This window comes from Propithecus coquereli, unplaced genomic scaffold (assembly GCF_000956105.1).
Source record: "Propithecus coquereli isolate 6110/MARCELLA unplaced genomic scaffold, Pcoq_1.0 Scaffold198, whole genome shotgun sequence".
NCBI classification, from domain to species: domain Eukaryota; kingdom Metazoa; phylum Chordata; class Mammalia; order Primates; family Indriidae; genus Propithecus; species Propithecus coquereli.
In genome coordinates, this window is record NW_012144744.1 from 192,240 (window position 1) to 218,036 (window position 25,797).

The 25,797-nt window shown below is 45.7% G+C and overlaps 1 protein-coding gene across 1 annotated transcript in view; it reads left to right on the plus strand.

The window, feature by feature from the left end:
- SLC6A5 (solute carrier family 6 (neurotransmitter transporter), member 5) overlaps positions 1-25,797 on the plus strand; it is a 56,411-nt gene that overhangs the window by 28,625 nt on the left and 1,989 nt on the right. Inside the window, exons 9-15 of the mRNA XM_012643491.1 lie at positions 798-901; positions 4,190-4,314; positions 9,377-9,489; positions 10,245-10,376; positions 11,317-11,416; positions 20,847-20,947; positions 25,034-25,201. Of these exons, the coding sequence (XP_012498945.1) occupies positions 798-901; positions 4,190-4,314; positions 9,377-9,489; positions 10,245-10,376; positions 11,317-11,416; positions 20,847-20,947; positions 25,034-25,201 (843 nt within the window). The remainder of the gene's footprint in view (positions 1-797; positions 902-4,189; positions 4,315-9,376; positions 9,490-10,244; positions 10,377-11,316; positions 11,417-20,846; positions 20,948-25,033; positions 25,202-25,797) is intronic.

The window sequence follows — 25,797 nt, forward strand, 5'->3', positions numbered from 1 at the left end:
AAAATAACAGCACAGGGGTAAACCATAAGCGGTTCTATTTTAAAGGGCTTAGACACGTTTGAATGCTTCTTGGACTCCCACACGGGGCCGGCGCACACTTGAACTTTCTCTTTGCATATTCTGTATGGCCACGTCTTACTCTAAAATTCCCAATCCCAAAACCTCTCAATGAGGGGGTGATTGTTGGATGAGAACTACATTTTCTCACCTTAAAGGAAACTCTATTTTTCTAGAATATGTTAGGAGCACATAGCTAGGATTGAATTTGATTGCACGTAGCAGAAAATCTCCACTTAATGGCAGGTAGGATGTGGCACTATAAGGTCCACTCTATGGTGGCACAGAGATTGCTTTGCCAAGATTGGGGGCTACAGAAATTTCAGAATTTTAATAGCAGTTGTAATCTGCAGGAATGTCAGTTAAAAAGGGTTTTTATTTTGTATCCATGAATATATGTTGCTGTTGTGCATTATTTTTTGAGAGTGTATTGACCTAAAGAAAGGGCTCTCCTGTCTGTTTACCTTTACGTGAGAAAAAACATAAACATGGAATGTGCGTATGGTTTATTGAGTTCCTCACTTTTGATTAGAGGGAGTTAAATCTCTCAGGTAATTTACTGCCCTTTTGGCTTCCAGGACAAGTGAGTTATGTTTCTCATTTATGTTGCTGTCCAAAGTCATCTCGTCCCTGATGCCTTTCCCCTGGGAAGATGATGTAGCGTTAAGTGTGTGAGACTCACCTCCCCTGGGGCCAGTCTCCTTCAGTGACCTTGAATCTCCTCTCCTTTCGCCTCCCAGGTGTGGAAAGATGCTGCCACTCAGATTTTTTTCTCTTTATCCGCTGCATGGGGAGGCTTGATCACTCTCTCTTCTTACAACAAATTCCACAACAACTGTTACAGGTAAGTGGGGGCACTTCCAAGATCCCAGGTAGCTGATTAGCAGGAACAGGGTCAGAGACAGAACAATGGACTAAGTTGTCAGACACCTGAGGCCACCTCCTCACACTTCACCTTAGGCAAAGACAAAGATTTGCCTCTAGCCTGGAGGAAGCCACCTGCTAGGGCCTAGCCCTGTCTTCTGGAGGCCTGGACCCTAAATTATATTTATGCCTCTGACATATGGTGGGGGCTCAGTGGCTATTTATAGGATGGAAGTGACCTCTCCATGGGATGGGGGTCACTGTGCAGCCAGCTGTGTGTGTCCTGTGATAGTCACGTGTGAGGTACCTAGTCCATGGATACAACTGTATGGTAGTCACTTATAACACATTGTCACGTGGTCACTCGACAAATATTTTTCTAGAGAGCCTGTAAGGAAGGCAACACAGTGCAACGGAAAGAACACCTTGGATTCAGACAGACCTGCATTTCATTATGACTTTACTATGTACAAAAACTCCAAGACGTGGGTGAGAGACTTCCTTTCCATGAGCCTCTGTTTTCTTGCCTATAAAATGCAGATTATAATATTTTGTCGAGGGGTAGGAGATGATGTATGCAAATTTCTCAGAGCAACATTTCATACATAGTAGGCACTCAGTAAGTGGTAGCTGCCATTATTATTATTTTAAAAATAATGTACGAGATATTTTGTGAACCAAGAGACAGAAAGGTTCAAAATGTCCCTGTCCTCAAACAGCTTACTATCTAGGTGAAGAGGTGCAAAATCACTGGTGTGGTTCTAGGTTCAGATTTTTAGTCACACTCAAAAGAAACAACAGGATTATTGAACACAAGTTCACTTGATTTTGAGAAAGGATATGGAAAGGGGGGCATAGCCTCATGCCTGGCAACAGGATCCTGGAGACCTCAGGCACCCAGCCTCTGCTTCCAATGCCCTCAGCACTCCCCACTGCCCATTCGGGAGTGAAGGATGGTGATGAGAGCTAGTCACGTTAGAACAAGGGATGTCCTTTGGCTTAAATACCTCTGATCACCTGGCAGCCCAGCTCCCATGTTTAGGGCAGCTGCAGCTCAGATATTTTAGCTTGTGCATAAAGCAATCCTAGCAATCAGGACCAATAATTAGTCCATAGTAGCCACAAGAATCCGTTCATTAACTTGATAGTGCAAGAATTGAGGCTAAGAGTCAAACTTTCCTCAAGCATCTCCAAAATGAGAGGAAAAGATTACAGTTAAGCTGTGGTGGGGGATGCGTGGGATGGCCCCACAGAATGAGATTTGTACTGGGCTGAATTTCAGCAGGTGCGGGAGGAAGGCGTGATCTCCGGCAGCAGAGGGAGCCAGAGGTGGGGGTGAGCAGTCTGAATGTGACAGGTGTGTGTGGGGGGAGGCAGGTAAACGGGATTGCAGCAGCAGGTGTGTGCACGTGGGCCCAGAAGGAGATGGGGCCTGAAAGTCAGCTGAGGCCGGATTGGAGAGAGCCTTTGCATTCGTTTGCTAGAGCCACCGTAACACACACCACCGACTTGGTGGCTTACACAATAGAAATTTATTGTTTCACAGTTTTGAAGCAACTAAAAGATGCTGAAGTCCGAGATCAAGGTGTTGGCAGGCTTGGTTTCTTCTGAGGCCCCTCTCCTTGGCTTGTAGATGGCCATCTTCTCTCTTTGTCTTCACATGGTCTTCCCTCTGTGTGTGGCTGTGTCCTAATCTCTTCTTGTAAAGGCACCAGCTGTCTCGGATAGGACCCAATCTAATAACCTTATTTTAGCTCAGTTACCTCCTTAAAGTCACTATCTCCAAATGCAGTCACATTCAGAGGTCCTGGGGATTAGGACTTCAACATAGGAATTCTGGGGAGGACACAATTCGGCCCATAAGAGCCTTAAATGCCCGACTAAGGCATTTGAACTTCTTTTGGTCACAACTGCTCATCAATCATCGACCCGAATCGGTCCGAACACTGTCAAAGGGTGAAGCATTGCCCTGTGCTTCGTCAGAAAGGAGGCTGTGTGGTATGACAGAAAGAATCTGGCTGAGAGCTAGAAAGTCTGGTTTCAAACCCTGACCCACTGTTAGTGAGTCCATTACCTTCCTCTGGGCCCCGTCAGTAAGTTGAGGGGTCAGACAAGGCGCGTCATTCACTGTGCGCTTGCTCGGAGCCGGGCTGTGCGTGGTGCAGGCATCGTCTTGTTCTGTCCGCACAACAACCTATGGGAAAGGCAGGGTCATCGCCGCCATTTTAATCAGAGTAGAGAGGAAGTGACTTGCTCAAAGCCATGCCGTTAACAGGCAGGAGAACCAGGGTTTCAGTGACGCCCTGGGGCTCCATCTAGCTGTGAGCTCACCTTTGAGTCTAGGATGGCAGGCTGGGGACCCCCATATGACAGCACAGGGCTCTGGGACAAGGGCAGAGACACAGGGTTCTCTCCCTTGTCCTTCCCAGCCCTGTACGCCCCAACCCCAGGCTGCTCTCACACCCTGTGGCATTTTACCGTCCTGCTGCCCTTGCTTCCTTCACACATGGTTTCTGTCCTGGAGCCCCCCGAGACCCCATCTCCGTATTCTGCTCTGATGAACAGATTTGGCTCTGCCTGTGGGGTGTTATCTTAGTTTGTTTGGGTTGCTATAACAAAATGCCTTAGACTGGGTAATTTATAAACAACAGAAATGTATTGCTCACAGTTCTGCAGGCTGGGAAGTCCAGGTTCAAGGTGCGAGCAGATTCAGTGTCTGAGCAGGGCTTGCTCTCTGCTTCAGAGTTGGTGCCTTGTTGCTGCGTCCTCACGTGGCAGAAGAGGCAGACACGCTCCCTTCAGCCTCTTTTACGAGGGCACGAACCCCAATCATGAGGATAGAGCCCTCATGACTTAATCACTTACCCAAAGACCCCCTTCTTAGTACTATGGGATTAGTACATTTGGGAGTAAGTTTTAGTATATGAATTTGGGGGAACACAAACATTCAGACCATAGCAGGTGAGTTGAGACCCAGTTTTATAGCATATGCAGCCAGAGCTTTGGTGCAGAGGCCCTGGATTGGGGCAGTTAGGAGAGATCTTTTTGAGGCTTTTGGTGGTTTTTAAATGAGTCCACAGGGGTCCGTGGTCAGGACTGCTTGTTTCTGTCCTTTGGTGGATGCATGTTTAGAAATGGACATGTACGTGCATGCACACGCATACACATGTGCACACAAACACACGGGCACACATTTGTGTGTCCTTCCCCTTGTCCCTTCCCACTCACAAAGCACACCTAATGGCAAACTGTGGTCTCTTCCTTCCAGGGACACCCTGATTGTAACCTGCACCAACAGTGCCACGAGCATCTTTGCAGGCTTCGTCATCTTCTCCGTCATCGGCTTCATGGCCAATGAACGCAAAGTCAACATTGAGAATGTGGCGGATCAAGGTACAGGACAGTTGTCACCCTGCTCTTGCAGGGCAGGTTCCAGGCATACCTCACAAGCTCCTAATTTGTGCTTCCCTGGGAAGGTAGCCTTCTGGAACAGGATAGAGGGTGGGGGAGCCCAGGTCCCCCTTTGCAGAGGAACCAAGACAGGCTCAAGTAGGACACCCACTGCAGGATTAGAGCTAGTGAGTCTCAAACCAGAGGGATTGCTTTAAAAGCCCCCTTTCCCTCTGCCCTCTCCTCTCCTTCCTCTTCCCTGGGCCCTTTTCAGCTCCAGCCTGAATAAGTAAGGTCTATCCCTGTTATACCTTTTAGCTACTGGTAGTGGATTCATTAGGATTCATTAGGCAAACCTCGCCCCTGGCGCAGATGTGGACAGTCTTCCGCAGGATGACATTCCTTGCAGAGGGCCCTGTCGAAACCAGGCTTAATAAAAGCACTGACTTCAGAGGAGGCTTTTCCTTACGAAGCACTTTTCTGATTATTAGGTCAAATGTGCTTTGGGGCCTTCTGCTTAGTTAGCATGCGGACCTGCAGTTTTTTCCGCAGTGGGTTGACAGGTTGGATAGTGGTGGGTGGGTGGAGGGGCACGTGGAACACAGGTTTACTCTCTACCCAAGCGATCCTTTTATTAATGGCTAACATTTGTACAGTACTTTTGAGTTTATGAAGGGCTTTCATTTTTATCTCATTTAATCCATATTTCCAGGACAGCATTTTGCAGAGAGACAGTGTTTAAAATTTTTATTTAACTCTTCATTTCCACCCAGCCTGGTTCCACAAAGGATTCAGGTATTTTGTAGGTTTCAGTGATCGAGGGACTTCCCTGTGGCTGCTGCTTACCGTTATGATCTCATTCTCTGTGTGGGGACTGTGCCCAGGGAGGGCCGTGTGGCATGATTGCGGGCCCTAGACAATCCAGAGGTGCACCTGTGAGAGGCTTGTCTGGGCAGTTTTCTTTCTTCAAGGAGCTCACTGCAATTCTCAGACAATGGCTTAGATGCAGGGAGAGAGTTAAGTCCTAGAAATGTCACCTTTTTGGTGGGCTGCTAAGATCTCTTCTGGCTCCCCAAGGATAATTAATTACTGCTTCAGCTCATGCTGATGGCGCACCAGGGGTCTCAAAGAGTTAAGGAGCCGGCATGTTCCAGGGGTGTAATTATCTCTCCCTGGAGAGAATGTGAAACCCTGAGGGGTGTTTGGTTCTGCAGCAGTGCACTGAATTAGAGGGGCCCCAGGAGATGAGCGAATGCCCCTCCCTGGTCGAGAATTCTCCAACACCCTGGGAAGCAGGGAGGGATGGAGAGAGGGTGAGAAGGCTTTGTCCTCAGGGGTGCCTGAACCACCCCCAGCTGTCCTGTAACCTCATTTCCTCCCAGCAAAGTGGCTGGAGCATATAGGTTCTGCTCCACTTTCTAGCAGATCTGAGGCATTTTGTTATTTTTTGTGGCATTACTGAGCCCCTTGGGAACCAGTGGCCAAACTGCTAGAGACGGTGATTCCTAAGACGTGGGCCAGGTTAGTTAACTATTCTGAGTTCTTTTCTGCTGCAGGAAAGGGATTTGCGGGGAGATGTTGCTAAAACGCAAATAGAACTTTTTGTATCCTGCATGTAAAAAACAGCCAAACATTTGCCTGTGTTTCCCCCTGAAATTTCTCCTTTCCAGTATTTTTTTTTACTTCCTCTGATTTTAACAAAGAGAAGAGCACTTCTAACAGGTTCTAAGCTGTCATGCTAATACCTGGTCTCTCGCACATGGACAGCAGGCCTCATTCCCCATGGAAGAGGGAGCCATGGCCTGTAAGATCTTCTCCCAGACCCCTTGGGAAAGCTATTCCTGCTCATCCGAACTCATGTATATTCTTATATGTGCTTTGCAGGCTTGTCTTATATAATGGGGGCTCTGCAGAATACAGGATAGAGATTTGGGGTCAGGCCTGCATTAAATCCCAGCCGCACTCCCTCCTAGCCGGGCAACATTGGCATGTAGACATTCAGGACAGTTTTGCTGACTCAACATTGGTAACTAAGTTTGGTCTCAAGTCAAAACCAGGTTTTCCTTAATGACCTAACACTATTCTGTTTCATTTGCCACTCCCTTCTAAGGGAGGTATTTCTGACAAAATTGTCACCCAAATCTCAGCCTTATTAGAATTGTGGGGGACTGAGGGCAGGACTGGTGATGAGACCAAGCTGTTCTCTGCTTTCATGATAGACATAAAGAAGGGGGCATGGTCTTTTCAGGGATCTACTCCAGAAAAGCAACTTCCAGGGAATCCAGCCTTTCAGAGCCATCTCCCAAGCATCTGCATTGCTGCCTATGGAGCGGTGACTCATGTTCAGAATCCAGCCTGAAGCCACCAAAAGAGGCTCATCCAACAACAGAATGACTGGGCTAGACCAGAGTAGATAAACACAAATATGCACATTCTATTTAGAGTTCCCAAGTGTAGGTTGGTAGCTCTCAGTTAACCAGACCACTAGGAAGTACTGCCTTGGTTCCCTCGCCTCCGATAGTTCAGAGACTCTGCTGATCCAAATGAACACCCTCGAGCAGGACTGACATGCCCTCCATCCAGCCATCTGTCTATCACCTGTATCCCTACCCTTCCGTCCAAAGGTGCAGAAGCCCAGGTGGTGAGTGCTCAGAGAACCCCTTCCTCGTTCAACAGTCATCATGGCAGTGGCCACCCAGGCTGCGCTGCGGGTCTTGATGTATTGCATTGAGCAGAGCCCCTTGCGGTGTCTTTAGCAGTGCTGTAGGATGAAGGAGGCTGTCACCGTAGATCTCTGGGAGCCCTGTCCGAGTTGCTGACATGCAGAGTCCCTTCGATTTCCTCCCCGGGAAGAGTAATAATGCTCTATGTTTTCTGAGTTCCTGCTCTGTCCCAGCATTGTTCTAAGCCCTTTATTTGTATTACACATTTAATTCTCACAGAGACTCTATGAAAGTTGGCACTATTACTATCTCTATTGTGTAGATAAGGAAACTATAGTTTGTCCAGAGAGAACAAACGACTCACCTAAGGTCCACAGCTAGTAAGAGGCACAGCCTGCTTTGGAGTCCGTGGGGAATGGAGCCTGTAGACCAGCCACTGGGCTGTACTGCCTCCAGTGACAGAGGAGAGACCAAGGACTCAATCTCCAGTAGACGGCCCATACTCGCTTTTAAATATCTAACAATATTATTCACTAGATGCCTCCCCTCCCCATCCACCATGGATAAGTGGAGTTATCTGCAATGTAGCTTGAAAATGATGCCTTCATCTGGGTACTTTAGGGAGGCAGCTGACATTGAAAACAGGCTGAATATTTTGAAATCACTTCCTCCCCCTAAAAAAGCAGTGAAGCCCAAAGAGTTGAATCCTGTTAAAGCCAGCAGCTGAGGTCCTCTGGTAGTAGCCATCCAGGGCCTTCTTGCCAGCTTTATGGGCCCGACTGTCGCCAGAGCATCGAACTGACTTCCTTGTTGTTCTGCATTCGAGACCTGTTGTGAACTGTAGTTTAATACAGACTTTTCTTTTATGGTTCACGTAGGGAGCCTTCAGGGGCTGGCTCTACAGTCTGTTCAATAAATGCATAAAGCAGGGGTAACTGAGGCATTGGAGGCTTTACATTTTAAATACCCTGAGGCCCCAGGCAACATTAGGAACTAACAACCCAATAAATTCCAGTGCGGAAGAGTGCTGCTATGCTCGAGTCATAAAGACCGTAGGTGCTGGGGTTTCTGGTTTGCAGATGCGCGCTGGCTGTGGATCGCCCAGTGCTACGTTTACTCGTCTCTGCCCTTTTTCATTTAGTTTTCCACTTACAAGGAAATTCACAACTGCCATGTCTTTAGCCATCTTTGGTGACAGTAATCTTCCCAGTGAGGCCACGAGGCAGGTAGCAATGGCTGGCAGGGCTCTGTGATGGCAGAGAAAACTGCAGCTCAGACAACCCCCACTAAGGCCACACGAAGTGTTCTAGAGAAAACCTGAATCAGAACGGCCAGCTTCCAAGTGCACAAACCACTGATAATAAAAGTTAATATTCTGTGAGTGTTGATGATGGGGGAGGCTGGGCTTAGTGTTTTACTATGTTTTCTCATTGATTCCATATAACCACCTTGTGAGGTACTATCATGATCCCCATTTTACGGATAGACAAAATTGAGGCTTGAAGACATTAAATAACCTGTCTAGGGTTGCACAGCTGGTATGTCATAGAATCTGGATTGGGACCAGATCTATCTGACCCTTAGAGACTGAACTCTTTTAACCCTCACACCATGCTTCACTGCCCCCTTCCCCCAACTCAGCACCCGTGGACTGGTGTGCCCCATCTTTATCACAAAGGGCAAGATCCTTAAAGAGTTAGATTTATGTTTCGTGTGCATGGCTTCTCCTGGAGGGCTGAACAGAAGGAAGAGTAGTTAAAGAGAGAGATAATAGCGTTCTGGTCATGTTCTAACTTTTAGAACAGCGATTCTCAACCTTGAATCCTTATTCTATTGACATTGGGATGGGGTAATTCTTTGTTGGCAGGAGGCTGTTTTGTGCATTGCAGAAAGATAGCAGCATCCCTGGCCTCTACCCACTAGATGTCAGTAATCATCCCACCCCTACCCCAGTTGTGAGAATAAAAAATATCTCCAGACATCGCCAAATATCCCCTGGGGCCCAAAATCACCCCTGGTTGGGAACCACTGCTCTAGAGGGTCATTATTGTATTCTCCCTTAACTCCACCAAAACATCAATGATGAAGTTTCTCATGTCATGTGTGTGGGACACAGCCTGGTTGTGGAGTCCAGTAGGGTTGGGTCTGAGTCTCTGCTTTGACACTATTTTTGAGTCTCTCCTGTGAGTTTCTCTAGCTGTGGGCTTAATTCTGGTCCTTCTCTTGTAGGAGCTTAAGGTATAATTGAGGAAATGATGGAGGTGATTTAAAAAATAACCAACAGTGGAAGCAGCATGTAATAAGTGATAAACCAGGATCTCTGCAGGGAGCAGGCCCTGTGAGCTCTGGGAAGAGGGCCCTGGAGCCGGGCCTGCCTGCAATCCTCTGTCTTGTTCTTTCAGGGCCAGGAATTGCATTTGTGGTTTACCCAGAAGCCTTAACCAGGCTGCCCCTCTCTCCATTCTGGGCCATCATCTTTTTCCTGATGCTCCTCACTCTTGGACTTGACACTATGGTGAGCCCCTTCTTCCTCATGGATCCCTGTCCCAGACCCTTTCTGAAGACCTCGCCTCTCCTGGGTCCTGGGTCTAGGCTTTGACAGAGGGGTGGGCTTTGGGGGGCCCGAACGTTTCCCCTGAGCCATGCGAGAGGGTGAGGTGCCTGGGGAAGGCTCAGGATAACCCTGTACTGTGGGTGCTCATGGGGTGGCGCAGAGGAGCCAGCTCCTCTCCCTCTTGCCTCTCTCTGCTCTCTGTGCCAGGTTTGAGCCTGTGCTACTTCCTGCTTTGGCGTCATTTTGCCAAAGCAAATTCTGTGGGGCTGGAGAAGGGAGGATAATATGTAGTCAATTTTAGGGAAATTGCTGTGGGGCTGAGACTACTACAAATCATGCTGACAGGTGCTCAGGGTTTAGTTGTCGGGTGCAAAGAGGGTTTTCTTCAAGTAGAAGATCAAATGCAAGGTAAATTGGAGGAGAGGAATTTACATCTCATGAATACAAAGTGAGACTTAAAATGTCCTGATGGCTGAATATGAGTGCAGTCTCTGGGGAAGTAGTTTCTAAAGCTCATATCCTGCTTGGGTCCTGGCTGGCCTGTGGGTTGGACCCCAGTGAGGCCTTTTAGACCTATCAAGGGAATGTTGACCTAAAAAAACCAAACCTAATATTAAATACAAATATAACTTTTCTGGGTGGGAGATGCAAAGGGCTTTTGGAGTCTGTGAGTGGGACAGTTTGACTCAGGCACCCGTTTTCTGACACCACCGCAGTTTGCCACCATCGAGACCATAGTGACCTCCATCTCGGATGAGTTCCCCAAGTACCTGCGCACACACAAGCCGGTCTTCACTCTGGGCTGCTGCGTTTGTTTCTTTATCATGGGCTTTCCAATGATCACTCAGGTAAGCTGCCTGCTGGGCACAGGCTCGGTGTGAGGGGCGGATGGCTATCTGTCCTTCCCCCCTTGGCTCTCAGACCATGGCCAAATCACTGCCATTTCCACATACATGGCACTAGCTCATCAGGGATTCTGACCGCAGAGGGAAATATGTCATTTTGGCTACCAGTGATGCTTGTAGCATCTTCATAATTGAGATGTAGCCTTCTTGAGCCAACAAGGCAGGTGTGTCCTACTTTAAGAAAATAGGATACATGAAAATCCAAGTTTTCCAACCAGATAAATTTTCAGGTGATTACTCGTTATGTATGAGTCTACAGCCACTGGAATTCCTTCTGGTTCTCAATGTTTTGATACATTGAGTGTTTGCTCACTCAGTGTATGTATTGCTTTTGCTGTCTCTGTGACCTTGAGCAAGTCACTATTCTGGGCCTTAGTTTCATTTGTGAAATGATGGATTAGAATGAGACAGTCTCTAAGCCTCATCTATTGTAGGGAGGCTTAAAGAGTAAGGTAGAGCTACTTGGGGATGTGGGAAAAATGTCCAGAGACACCTAAACGTCATAGGAAGGTAAATTAAATGCAGATTCCTGGGTGAAAATGATCATCAATTGCTTAAAGCAAAAATAAAGCAATCTGGCTGCTTTCACATACACATCTTCAGATGCTGACTTTTGCCTTTGAAGAATAAGATGTCAAATCACTTTTTAATGCTTGTTCTATTGATTAGCTCAGAGTCTGTCGGGGGACAACTTTGCTAACATGGCAAGACTTCTGGTTTACATCCTGGACCAGGTGCAGGTTACTGCCACTGAGAGGAGGGGTGATGCTTCACCCCTGTGTGCCCCTGACTGTCCCCAAGATGGGGAGGGTTGGCTGTCAGAATGAGAAGAGAGCCCAGCAGCAGGGCCCGTTTGACATTGGCTGTTTCTCTCTCCTCTTAGGGTGGCATTTACATGTTTCAGCTTGTGGACACGTATGCTGCCTCCTATGCCCTCGTCATCATTGCCATTTTTGAGCTTGTGGGGATCTCCTATGTGTACGGTAAGGGAATCACTGTGTCACTGCTGAGGTAGAACTTCAGTGTCGGTAAGGCATTCATGGCAAGCAGGTTTTCCATATCAAATAAGACAATGAAAGGATTTCATTGCAGCTGTTTAGGAAACATAAGAGAGCTGTGCCTTTGTTTCCAAGCTTGCCTCAGACCACTGTGATCCAGATTTAATAGAGAGATAGAAGGTGGCTGATGGTGAAACTCCCAGGAGTGGACACCCCTTTGTCTATTGTCAGGCATGTGACAGTTAATGCCTGTGGACAGTAGCCAGTTAAGGGAAGGAGAGGGCTACCTTGCAGGTGTGAGATTATTTCTTGGTCTTGGTAGCTGCAGTGCCCATGCAGCTTGAGGTGAGGGGTAGCTTCCTTGCTAGTCCCTGGGGACAATAGTAAGAACAGAGACCACTTGGCTCACAGATCTTTAGGAAACTTTATTATTTTTTTATTTTATTTATTATTCCAGGGTTTTGTGAGGGTACAAACATTATAGTTACACTTTATGTCTTTGCCTCACCCAAATGCGGTTTAAAGGCATGCCCTTCCCTCCCTTTAGTGCTCCCTGTGTCCTTTAGTTATAGATTTGCCCCCCATTCTCCTAATCCCTAGAGAGTATTTCTGCCATGTGATCAACCTAGTGTTGATCAGTTAGTACTAATTTGATGGTGAGTACAAATGGATCCCGTTCTTCTGCTCTTTTGGTGCTCCACTTTGGATAATGGGCTTAAGTTTAATCCAGGAAAGTATAAGAGGTGCTAGATCACTGTCATTTCTTATAATTGAATAATATTCCATTGTAAACATATACCAAATTTTAATAATCCACTCATGGATTGACAGACACTTGGGTTGTTTCCACATTTTTGCAATAGTGAATTGTGCTGCCATAAACATTCGGGTGCAGATGTCTTTATCGTAGAATGTTTTGTGCTCTTTTGGGTAGATACCTAATAGTGCTATTGCTGGATCGAATGGTATTTCTATTTTTAGCTCTCTGAGGTATCTCCAAATTCTTTTCCACAGAGGTTACACTAATTTGCAGTCCCACCAGCAGTGTAGAAGTGTTCCTGTCTCTCCACATCCTCGCCAACATTTGTTGTTTTGTGTTTTTTTGATCGAGGCCAATCTCACTGGGGTTAGGTGATACCTCATTGTGGTTTTGATTTGCACTGCCAAGGAAACTATCATTAGAGTGAATAGACAGCCCACAGAATGGGAAAAAATATTTGCTCTCTACACATCTGATAAAGGGCTGATAACCAGAATCTATCTAGAACTCAAAAAAATCAACAAGAAAAAAATCAAACAACCCCATCAACAAATGGGCAAGGGAAATGAACAGAAACTTTTCAAAAGAAGACAGAATAATGGCCAGCAAACATATAAAAAAATGCTCAACATCTCTAATCATTAGAAAAATGCAAATCGGAAACTTTATTATTAATAGCATCATGGGAGACTGTGTTACAATATCTCAATCTCAGATTTTCCCAGGAATAAAATTCTAGTTCGCTTACAGTTTATCCTTCCTACCATCATTAGAGCAGCCTGCATCACGTAATCAGTGGTGTCACTACCAAGAACAGCAGGAATGGAGAGCTGGCAGATGCCATCGGTGCCCTTTGCGCAGAGGCGTCTGTCCTTGGGCTTTCACCAGGGCATCTCTTGGCCCCTTGTACGCACTGCCAGTCATCAGTACGAGGAAGTCCTGCTTGACTTAAGGCACTACCAACTTCTTTGTGCCTGGAAGTCTGCTCAGAACTGTCCCTAGGCCTCCATAATATATACAAGGCCACCATAGCAAATATCAGGAAGGCGAAAACTTCCAGTTCAGACTATCTAACTGTACTTCAAATCCCAAAAGAGATAGCAACATGCTCTAAACTAAAAGGAAATGCAGGCTACCACTTGGAATGCAGGGTATGAGTGAGGAACAAATGTACCATCCAGTGCCTAAAGGAAGAGGTGTCCAGGCCAGAGGGGTCTGCAGAGCTCTGCTCTTTAAACCGAGTGCCCAGAAAAGCTCACCCTAACCACCAGGTACCCTTGATAGTATCCTTGATATGGGCATCTTGCTTTCAATGTCATTGTTAGCCTCCCACCCAACAGGTGCTTCACAGTGTCTTACTGTCCTGGACAACTTATTAAAATGAATCAAGATGTAAAAAGGAAACCTCCTGTATAAACCTCCTGATACTCCAGAAACAGGATGACACTGTAGTCAGTTTTTGGCATTAGCAGAAGGAGAATTTGTCCCAGACTGGAGATCATGTCCCTACTGCAGGGAGAGTTTAGTTCCTGGCAAGAGAAGTGGGCAGGCATGCCAGCTTTCCTGATGAGATCAGAGACCAAGCTGCCAGCACATTTGGCTGATAAGACAGCCTGGACCCTGCCGTGATGCTGCATTGAAGACCTGCTGCCGGGGTTAGGGTGAGGCTTCAAAGTGCTGTCTACCTGTGCAGAGAGTAGCAGAAACCCAGTGAAATCCACCCCGGTGAATCTTAACTTTGTGCACAGATACAAGAATCCTTGCCAGGAGAGGGAAGGAGAGGCCTCCAAGGTCCTTCTTTGGCAATTCAACCCCTCGTGACCACATGTGAGCTGATGTCGCCAGATGGTCTGTTGGGAAAGCAGGAAAGCACATCATTTGTAGCACTGGCCCATGTGCCAGTAGCCATCCCGTTTACCTCTTCCCTTACCTGTATCCTAATTGCTAATCGTCACAAAAGGCACATTTGTGTGGTTCTTTCCTGTAAAACAGGGCTGTTCAGTGTGGTTTAAAAGCAGCATTAAAACAGAAACCTTTCAGTGTTAAATATTTCTGTTTTTAGAAGTTACATAGCTTCTGCCACCCCCGGCCCCACATAAATGTAGCGGTAGATTTCTTAGTTCTGAAGAAAAAAATAAATCCTGAGTCCTTCCATCCCTGGGCCATGCTATTTTTCCTGAGGACCACCCAGGAAATCCTCTGGTCTCTCTGTGCTGGGCTCAGGTTGAACTTGACTTCTGCAGTGGGTGTGAATGTCTGATTTGGATCTGGATAGAATTTTAAGAAGTGAATCTCAGGAAGAAATAGTTGAAATAACCTAACATCATTGTTAGTGATGCAAAGAAAAGCCTGCTACAAATATGTACAGGTATGTAAATTATACTCCACAGAGTACGGTACATTCTTTATTGAGATGATGAGACCCCAAACCAGTGCAAGGTTCATTTAAGGTAGTTGAACATAAATCTGTGAAGGGTGAAAAGGAACCCGACTCACCTGCTGCATTCCCTTCTTGGCCACACAATTAAAAAAATAAGAAAGCAAATTGCAGAGATTTGTGTTTTCTTCTTATTTCTAATAACCTCTAGATTCTAGAGGATATCATTCAAATGTTTGAAATGTGGTGTGTATAATTTTTAAGTTTTGTCATTAGATTGAAATAGCTGATTGAAGTTCTTAAGTCAACATGCTTCAGTGGCCAGTAGCCAGGTTTGAGGTATCCAGGTTTAAAAGTGGAACTCCTCAAGTTTGGTGTAGAAGTGATCTCTTAAACAGACCAAGCAGAGTCACTTTGAAAGTGTTTGCATTTTCTTGGGAGACAATGTAGGGGCTTTCTGGCTGGGAGAACAATGTGATCAAATGGCCACCACCAAGACCTCCTGCCTGCTAACTGCTTGGTTCTTCATTGTACATTTTCCCCAATCTCGATATGTGAAATGGTCTTGATCTGTTTTCCACATCAGGCAGTTACTTGTTTCACATTCTACCTCCTGGACTGCCTCTCTCTCCACATGTTTTTGAGAGATGTTAGGTCCACATCAGGCAATGCCCTTCACATGATGGAGTATGTCTGTCTTTAGTTCTTGTTGCTCATCTTGCTGGCTGAACTCAGCAGGGTTTTTTTTTCCTGATTCACCACAGCATTTGAATTTATTTTAGCAAGAATTTTTAAGCACAAAAGAAAACAAAACAAAAATTAAAAAAATCACCACAACAAAACAAAAATCCCTCTTGAATTCAACAAATTTAAGCTTAATTTTTTCCTGCATGAGCCCCTTCCCTGAGCTCCATTTTCAATTATGTTGCTGGCTGAAATGTCACTGTATACACCTCCCACTTCAGGGTGTAGGGTACCCCAGCTCCATTTGCTGGGACTCGGTAAGTATAATATTATGAATGAGAGGCTTTAGTTCATGAACAACTCACAGGGTAAATGTATGTGAGTAAATGAACAGGTATTTATTAAGTGCTTACTGTATGCCCTGTGGGCTCCTAGGAAAGAGGAGGGGGGAAGGGGTAGTTTCTCTCACTCATGGAACTTGACAACAGGCTACCAGGGAGGAGCAAATGCACTGAAAATACTGAGAAGGTCAATGCTAAGCTGTGCATCCCTGGGTGTGAGCCCTTTTGCTGCCCAGAGATAAAGGAAGGCCAAGAGTAGTCAGGACAACCTTGACATGGTGGCATCTCAGAGATGAAAGAATATAAAAGAAATAAACACTGAGACTTAGGGAGTGTTAAGCTGAGTTTATTGCCAACCAAGGCAGGGAAAAGCTAAGTCAACACAGAGGGTTTGGTTCTCAGTAACGGGGCCTTCACATGAACTGTCAAAGAATAATTTGGGGATTTACTTGTCCTTAGGTACACACAGAACTGGAGACATAATCTGTGGGACATAGTACCAAATGAAAATGTGGAGTCCCTTGTTAAAAAATTATTAAGAATTTCAAGATAGTAGCTGGAGAGCACTAAACAGGTGTGGTGCCCCTCTGAGCATGGGGCGCTGTGTGGCTGCACAGCTCTCACGCCAGGAAGCTGGCCCTGGCCACACCAGAGGGAGAATAGCTCCATGAAGACTATATCCAGAGAAAGTACAAGGGTGTGGTTTATAAAGGCAGAAGCCACAGTGTTCCACAGGGGAAAGTGATTGGTTGGTTGAAGCAAGTCTTGACTTCCCAGTTCAGGATCTTTCGGTTGTATGGAGTTTGTTGTGGGCTGATTTCTAAGCCTCAAATCTGTTGAGTCTAGACTAGTAGCCATGAGTTCACCACCTTTTTTCTTTTTTCCCTGCTGTTTTTCTGCTAATTCAGACTAGTCTTTAAGAAGGAACTGATCAGATCCCTTTTGGGTCCTGACTACGTGCTGTCTTAGCCCCTCAGACTCAAGGTCATGCAGCAGGGAAGCTTCTTTCTTACACATTCTGCAGGTTTCAGGAACAATTCCTTTATCATGAGTTAGGCCTTGAAGGCAAGATGGATTTGGGTCAGTGGAAAGGTTGGAGCAGACAGGGGAAGCTGTATAAACAGAGGCCTAAGGTGAAAATAGTCATTGACTCGGAAAGGGAGTCAGGTGTGGATGTGGGTGTGGGCCAGGGTGTGGGAGGCTGGGACTGCATGGGAGCTGGGCTGAGGCTGGAGGGACTGGAGAGCTTGATGCAGCAGTGGGCACGGGGCAGGCAGGCTGCCCTGTGGCTCCCAGCTGGTGCCCCTGGGCTGTGTCTATAGGGCCAGCCTGCAAGTTGGCTGAACAGACAGAGCAATCATAGGATCTGGAGCCTATCTGGGGCAGAGGCCAGGTGTCCAGAGCCCTCGTGTGAGGCCTGGGGCAGGGAGGTGACTTTTCCGGGTCTGAACTGGCCCTGGAACCCAAGCCTTTTCACTCTAAGGCCCAGAGCTACTCCTCTGCATCAAGCTGCCTCTTGCTGAAGGCTGAGCACCCATCATACATCCCTACCGACAGCTTGAGGTCCACCTTTTGTCCCCTCTGGGAAGCTTGAACACTTTTAATGCCATCTCCCTCCTCCCATAGGAGGCTGTCTATGTGTCTTCCCCAGGTCTAACTTTGAGCCCTGTCATAGCGCTGTGCCCATCCAGCCACATGCCCCCACCTCTTGGGGATGGTTTGGTGGACAGGAACAACTTGGCAACAGGATTGATGTGGATAATAGAAATGTTTGGAATTTTTTTTCTAAAGAACTGAGGCCTGATTTTGGTGTTTTGTAAATGTTTTTGATGGCCTTAGCTTTGATTTCTATTTATTTGGCTCTCTCCCCTCACATGTGCCTAGAAGGCCTAGTATCCAGAGGCTACTCATTTGAAGGTGTTTGATAAAAACTAAAGGAAACAAACAAGCAAACAAATCCAGCAATCCCACTACTGAGTATCTGAAGTGATTTTATAAAAGAGACATCTGCACCCAAATGTTTATCACAGAATTATTCACAAGAGCAAAGATGTGGAATCAACCTAAGTGCCCGTCAACTAATGAGTGGATAAAGAAGATGCGGTATTTATATACCATGGAATACTACTCAGCCATAAAATGGAAAGAAATAATGTCTTTTGCAGGAACTTGGATGGAACTGGAGACCATTATCCTAAGTGAAGTATCTCAGGAATGGAAAAACAGATGCCGCATGTTCTCACTTATAAGTGGGAGCTAAACAAAGGATATACATGGTCATAAAGAGCAGTAATGGACATTACAGACTAAGAAGGGGGAGGGTAGGATGGGGGCGAGGGATAAAAATCTACCTATTTAGTATAATGTACACTATTCCGGTGATGGGCATACTGAAAGCTCTGACTTTAGCATAATACAATTTACTACATAACAAAAAATACTTGTACCCCCTACATTTTTTGGAAAACCAAAACACAACAAAGATGGTCAGGTCAACTGCCCAAAGCATGCAGTTCTTGCCTATAGACCCAAGAAAGCAACCTGGAGTCTCCCTGCATCTTGGAGTGACCTCTCCAAAAAGGCCCTTGGAGCTCATTTGGCCTAGTCCTCCCAGGGAACCAATAGAGGCTCAGAGAGGGAGGGTGCCTTTCTTAAGATCACACATCGAATTAGAGGCAGAACTGGAGTTCGATGCTGGGACCCCAGCTCCCAGCGCAGTGCCCTTCTGCTGTACCACACCTGTGGTTGGCCACTATCACGTTTACTTTAAAGTAGAACACGAAGCTTAACTGCAACCTGAGAAATTTTTGAGTTGAGAAAAGTTGCCTTTGGCGAATCCCTGTCACTGTTCCCAGCACAGCCTACTCTGTAGCGACCCTGAGGCCTGGCTGTCCTCTGTGATGGCTCCTGCCAGGAGGCCTGAAGATTCACAGTGGGGAGGGCTGGCTGCCTTCTGGGTTTGAGCTTGGCAGGAAGTAGGAGCTGAGGGCTGTGGAAGGCCCCAGGAGCCATTCCTTTGATGGTGGTGGCTACAGTGGACTTTTTGGGGTAAACTTTACCGTTGAAGTATAACATACATACATTATAAATTACTTTTTATTTATTTATGTATTTATTTTTTATTGGGTAGTGACAAATTATAATTGTATATATTTATGGGGTATGAAATGATGCTAGGATATATGTATACAATGTGGAATGATGGACTCAAGCTGATTTACATATCCATGATCTCAAATACTTATCATTTATTTCTCCTGAGACTTTATTCCCTTTGACCAATATCTCCTCCTTCCCTCAACTCCCCAGCCACTGGTAACCACCATTCTGCTCTCTGCTTCTATGTGTTTGATTTTTTTTTTAGATTCCACATATAAGTGAGAGCATGTGGCATTTGTCGTTCTGTGCCTGGCTGATTTTACTTAGCATAATGTCCTCCAGGTTCATCCGTGTCACAAATGACACCATTTCTCTCCTTTTAAAGACTGAGTAGTATTCCATTGTGTACACGCCAGGTTTTCTTTACCCACTCATCTGTTGGTGGACGCGTAGCTTCATTCCGTTGATGCTGCAGTGATCATGGTGGTGCAGATCTCTTTTCAACATTCTGATTTCAAATCATTTGTATATATACCCAGTTGAGGGATTATTGGATCCCATTACTGGGTAACTTTTTAGTTTGTTGCGGAAACTCTATGCTGTTTTCCATAATGTTGGTATCAATTTACATTCCCCATCAACAGTGTACTAAGGTTCTCTTTCTCCACAAGGAACACTGTCTTGAATATACAGCTCTATGAATTTCCACCCCCATGGAGCGAGCACCCAGATCAAAATGTAGAGCATTATCAGGGCCATTTTTTAAGGGACTGAGTTGAACTATTCTGTTCCCTGGAAGGAGCATCATAGTCTCTGCTTTCTGCTCCAGCAAGAAATTGTTTTCTTGAATCACATCCATCCCTCCCCACTCGCATGTAGCAGAGAGCAGGCATTGAGAACACAGGACCAGGAAGGATAAGTCTAGACTGGTGAGGGGGTGGTGGGGGACACTGGGCAGGTGAAGGCAGTTGCTACAGGTGGTAGGTGGGGAGGTGATGACAGAAGAGGATGAGGTGGCAAGTGAAGGCAGAAAGAGGAGCACCTGGAGACTGACTTCCCCTGCTCTGCGTGAAGCTCCTGGCAAAGGACCCAGAAATCCAAGGAAGCTGAGAGAGCCTGAGAACGGGAGGAGAAAGTGGCCAAGGTCTAGGAAGAAGGCCAGAGGATGTGCAGGGGAGTATCCTGGATGGGAGGAGTTGGCGGTCAGCCCTTCTTGACCCACAGGTACCCACTTTTCACATAAATGACCCTGAGGATGAAGGAATGATGAATATTTAAGTCGAGACTATATTTAAGTCAGAGCTGCTGACTACAAAGGAGCTTAAACTCGGGGACTTTCCAGGTCTCTTCAGCGTATCAACCCCACAGTTCCAAGAAAGCCACACTTCTGATGAGCTCAGGAAAAAATGCAAGAAACTGCCCAATCCTAAAACATTTCTCAATGTCTTTTTCTTTCAAGGAGTGGCATAAAAAACCTTCCTAAACCAAGAAGGTGCAGGGGTGGTGGTTATGTGGGGCCATGAGAACAACCATCTCCTCTGCTTTTTACTTTAGTGAAGTTGATGAGTGATCATGGAGACAGCAATCCTCTGAGTTACAACAAAGTGGGCGACGGCCACTTGGAATTTATGCTGGGTTTTGCCCGCCATTATCATCTTGCACAGAGCAAAGAAGGGACTCACTGGAAGGGAGTCCTTGGGAGGGTAGGGGACAAAAACCAGCATACAGTGACTCTAGCTCTAAATCCCAAATCTAAATTTCAGAATACATGCCGCTATTGACCACAGTCTTCACTGGTCTTGCCAGAGTTGTCACTAAGCACATAAGGCTGTGCGTGTGAGGATGCCAGGCGGTGGCAGTGCTGAGACGCCGGGACCAAGCTGGAACTGAGCTTTTTAGATGTCACCGTGGGCTAACATTTTTGAACTTCGCTGCAGAGAGTATTTAATATCTATTTAAATGTTCACTTTGCCCTAATCTTCCCGGCAGCAAGTCATTTGTCTGACGGTTCCCTGCATAATAGGGGTCATGTTGACACCAGGCTGGGGCCATCCCTGGCCAATGGCGGTTGAGTGAGGGGCTCTGGTGCCTGCCCTTGCCGTCACCTCACACCCTGCCTCTGTGCCTCATACTTGGTCTCTGCTTTATTTGCAGGCTTGCAAAGGTTCTGTGAAGATATAGAGATGATGATTGGATTTCAGCCTAACATTTTCTGGAAAGTCTGCTGGGCATTTGTAACCCCAACCATTTTAACTGTAAGGATTGCATGCTTTATTGTGCAGATAGCACCTTGCTGGGGTATGTGGTGTTTTACATTTGAACACAATATGTGCCTACATGTGAACCTGGAGCTGGTGGATGGGCATTATTCTTGTCTTTTAGGTGAGGAAACTGAAGTTCAGAGAGGTGAAAAGACTTGCCTAAAGGTGCCTAGCTGGTCAGGTGCAGAGCTAAGACTCATGTACAGGTCTTTGGAGCAACCCTGTGGAGCATTTCCCATTATATCAGTCTGTCTTATGTATTGATAGCAGATTACAAATACAGACAACATTTCCCATGTGCTAACCATGTTCCAGGCTCTAGTCATGGCACTTTGTACATATTGTCTCATCTCTCCCTTACAGCAGCTCTGCAAGGTTGGCATTACAATTATCTCCATTTTATAGATGAGGAAACTGAGGCCCAGAGATTATATGACTTGCCTTGCATTGCACCCCTAATAATTAGCAGTAGCCTGGATTCAAACCCAGGTAGTCTGGCTCCAGAACTACTGCTATTAATTGCTACTTAATACAGCTGCTCTATAAGTGATGTAGCGTTAATTAGACTTTTATTACTTTGGAGGATTATCTTGTCATCCTCAAGTGTGATGATGACATTTTGGGATCATCTTACACTCATCTTCTTAAAGATCAGAGCCTTGCGTGTGTCAGTAAATCTGCATAGGGACTTCACATTTTGTCACCTTTGTTATTGTGCTGTAAGCTGCCAGCAAAGCACAGTCAAGCACAGCACTTGGCAGAGATCTTGCCTTTCCTCTCCTTTCTGACTTGTGGGTGTCACGTTGGCAAGGCTGGAGGAAGTTGGCTACAATTCTTGCTGGACCCAGTAGGTGGCACTAGAAACCAGATTAAGACCCCTGTTTTGCTACATGGGTACCAGTTTTTCTAAAGGGAAACAAGACAGGATGAAAGTAGAATTGCAAAGAAAATATATTTTCTTTCTTTCTTTCTCTTTCTTTCCTTTCTTCCTTTCTTCCTTCCCTTTCTTTTCTTTCTTTTTTCTTCCTTTTATCTTTCCCTCCCTTCCTCCCTTCCTTCCTTCCTTTCTTCCTTCCTTCCTTTTTCTTTCTTTTTTAATTTTGCTGTCATAGCATGAGTTTTAATCAAAACACCTCAATTTCTTCCCGAAAAGCTCGAGGTTTAGACAGGACAATCATTAAGCATTTAGCTCCCTCTGCACTGATGTGCACATCATACCAACACCCACAGCTGTACCCATATTTTAGAGACTGTAATTTGTCTGAAAATGCCCACCGGATTTGGGGCATGAGAGTTGAAAAGGATTAAGATAGGCTTTCAGTCTCTTGGACTCAGGACTGGAATGTGTGTGAAGAACTCGAATTCACGTAATTGGTGGCAAGAGAACGTCTGCCGAGTGCCTTCCGCTGAGTCTCAGGTCTCTGGTGTTCCCTGTGTCTGAGCAATGCCACTTTCCCCGGTGACAACTGCACAGGATGTACACGTGATTTGGCTGACATTAAAGTTAGGATCTGTTCTAGAGTCTATCTTCCTTTTCCTTCTGTCCTAGAAGATATTAAGCTTCATGGAAGTTTTTTATATTTTGCAGAAACATATCACATAATAATAATCAGCACTACTATTTGCTGAGGTCTGTTATGAGGCAGGTACTTTACAGATATTGTTTCTAAAGCTTACAGCCACTCTGCCTGCTGGAGGGTTCTTTCCCCATTTTACAGATGTGTGCACCGAGGCTTGGAGAGGTTAAGGAACTTACCCAAGGCCACAAAGTTTGCAGATGGCAGAGCCAAGAATTGAATCTAGGGCTGTCTAGGCTTCGAGCCCATGCTTTAATATATTTTTAAAAACCCAGTGCTTGCACCTCCAAGGGGGAGTTTGGCCAGTTTTGGATTAAAATAGTCTTAATCTTCTTTATGAGCAGAATGTCAGGGAAGAGGAATTCTAGGCACTTGCTGTGTTTTTTGAGAAATTCCTCAACTGTGCAGCACTTTACTTGGTTTCCATTATAAAACTTAGGTCAGAAAGTTGTAGAGAAGTCCCAGAAAACATCCTGAACCGGATTCCCTTCTGTGTTTTTTGGGAGCTAGGGACAATTAGAAGTGGTCAATTCCATCATCATCATCAAGTGATGAGTCTCTCTCCAGCGCCTTCTTTGGCTACCATCAGCAAAAATGTGGGTGGTCCTGACTCAGTAGCGAAATTATCATTTCTCATGGCCAGCCCATCTGAGGGCAGGGTTTTGTCAAAGTTGACTTGGCAGAGGGAAATTTATGGCAAAGGACAAGTTTGCACAGATAAGTTTGATGTGATTTTTGTGCAACTGGAAATGGATGTCAAAGGACCAAGCCCAACACTTATTTTTTGCCATTTGCCCTTCTATAAAATGGATATTTTTGGTGTGCTGGAATAGGCTACGATTATGGGTTTAAATTACTTTGCAGCCCCTGAAATGAAATTGATCATTTTTATATGTGCCTTTGTGGATTTATAGAGCTGTAAATCTTCTCCATGCAATTACCGTGTACATAGTCAGATCACGTTACTGAGTTATGCATGCACATAAGCAGATGTATTCCTGTTTATATAGTAAATGAAATGGAGCAGCTTACTGTAATTACATTAGCCCATACTTCCAATAGACTGGTTAATAAAGCTTATAACTCTAGGGGCAAATGTTTAAAAGGGGCCTAGAGTAGACGTCTCTTTCCATAGAAGCCTCTTTTCAACAGTTGTCTTCGGGCTCATATTGCTTGGAATTGATATACTGAATTATTGCATTGAAATTATCACTTGTCCCAGCAGCCTGGGCTTTGCAGCAATAATATAGATGCTTTACATTCCTGTGGTGCCTCATGCTTTTCCAAAACACTTTCATATATTATCTTTCCTGACATAATTCCTTCCAATCATTTTTGGGCAGTTATTTTATAGCTTAAGATGGGAGGACAGAGGCAGAAGGGGGAAAGGACTTATGTGAGCAAATTGTTCTAGGCTGCTGCTGCTATAGGCAGGGTTAATACAGGGAGCTGCACAATTTTCTGGGAAATTCCCCCGTCTCCCCACAAAGGCTCGACTAGACGAGTTAGAACCCTGGCTCCATTGTTCTGGATGCCTCTGTTTTCAGCACGTGCATTCCCTTGCTCCTCTTCAGCCGCACTGGCCAGGTCTACAGAGGAGTCCTCACGGCTGTTGCCAGGCCAAGCGTGTAGTGATGGGAGATAACGGGCAGAAAATACATACGTCACGACCTCTCCTAAAACTAAGAGGGGACTCTTGAGTAAATACCAGACTACTGTTCCCAGAAAACCCCTGCGTTGTATACCTGGAGTGAAATCTATCCATTTTATAGCAGAGAAGTCTGAGATGTACAGGTCCCTCAGCTAATTAGTGGCAGAGCCAAGATTAGCATGCCAGTCTCCGGGCTCGCGGCTCACCAGTTGGTGATGATGCCTGTTCACCTCGAGTCATTGGAGAGGGAGCTGGGCGTCCCTTCTCTTTGTCCCACAGCTTATTATAGGACCAAGCTGCCGGCTCACTCACTGCTTGGGGACAGCTCTGGGTCTCACTCCGCCAGCTTTAGAGGCAGCTCCTGGATGTGGGCTATACCCCATTCAAGGGGAAAGCAAAGTAGACACAATTTTTAAAAAATAAACATATATAAACTTAATGGGTTTCTTTCTTATAACAACAGCTTGACAATCTACTATGTAAAGTGTAGACAACTGCTTAAAAAAACCCACCGTCCCCCCTCCTACCTCCACACATGGGTCGCCTTGGCGCAGATCCTTTAAGTGCGTCTTCTCGGCCCGTCTGTATGTATTTCCGCGAACGCCTACGCATTGCTCAGGTCCCATGGGACAGCAAGTGCAGGGTCAGCAGCTAAGTGCATGTCATCTTCATCTCTTTGAAATTCAATTTCTTCATTTGAAAAATGGATTAATAATCATACTACCCTTTCATGGGCATAAAATGAGATAATAGATACAAGAGCAGCAAATTCATAACAGGGGTTTGATCTTGTGGAATGAATGAATAATTCATATCACCACCCTAATACGTGTGTTTCTCTTTTCTTTCCAGTTTATCCTTTGCTTCAGCTTTTACCAGTGGGAGCCCATGACCTACGGCTCTTACCGCTACCCTAACTGGTCCATGGTGCTCGGATGGCTAATGCTGGCCTGTTCCGTTATCTGGATCCCAATTATGTTTGTGATAAAAATGCATCTGGCCCCTGGCAGATTTATTGAGGTAATTCCATCTACTCCTTTCTCCTGCCATTTTTTCCCAAGGGAGAGCTCCTGAAAGCTCTGTACGTTAAAAAAACAAAAGATTCAGTAAACTTATTCAAGAGGGAGACTGGGTGATTAAGTGATTACAGTTGCCGCCGTTTCTATTAAACCCATTTTTGTTATGTATTATTCCTCTAATGGAGAGTCTCAGCCAATCTGCAAGTAGAGCTGTTATTATGCTGTTCCTTAGTGGGCTGACAGCTCTGGGGAATAAATGATCAGAGTGTCTCCTCTTTCCTGGAGAGCCCTCCTCCTCTCCCCTCATCCGCAGTTTAACTCTCAGTGTTTGATTTTTAACCACACATCACATTCTTCCCTTCCCAATGTTCTTCTCTGTCCAAGCCTCCTTTCTCCTAAACATCTATTACTATGCAACCTAACGTTACTATCACTTCCTGTTGTGCCTGTGTTGGGGATGGTTGAGGGGTCCGAGCTTTTTAAAATGTCACTATTCCTGTAGAATGTCATGGCTGGTATGAGCTGAGACTTGTCTTTCTTGATCAGTTAATCCCTTGCTGCCTGTCTCCTATTTCTAATGCAAAGAATCTCCACCCT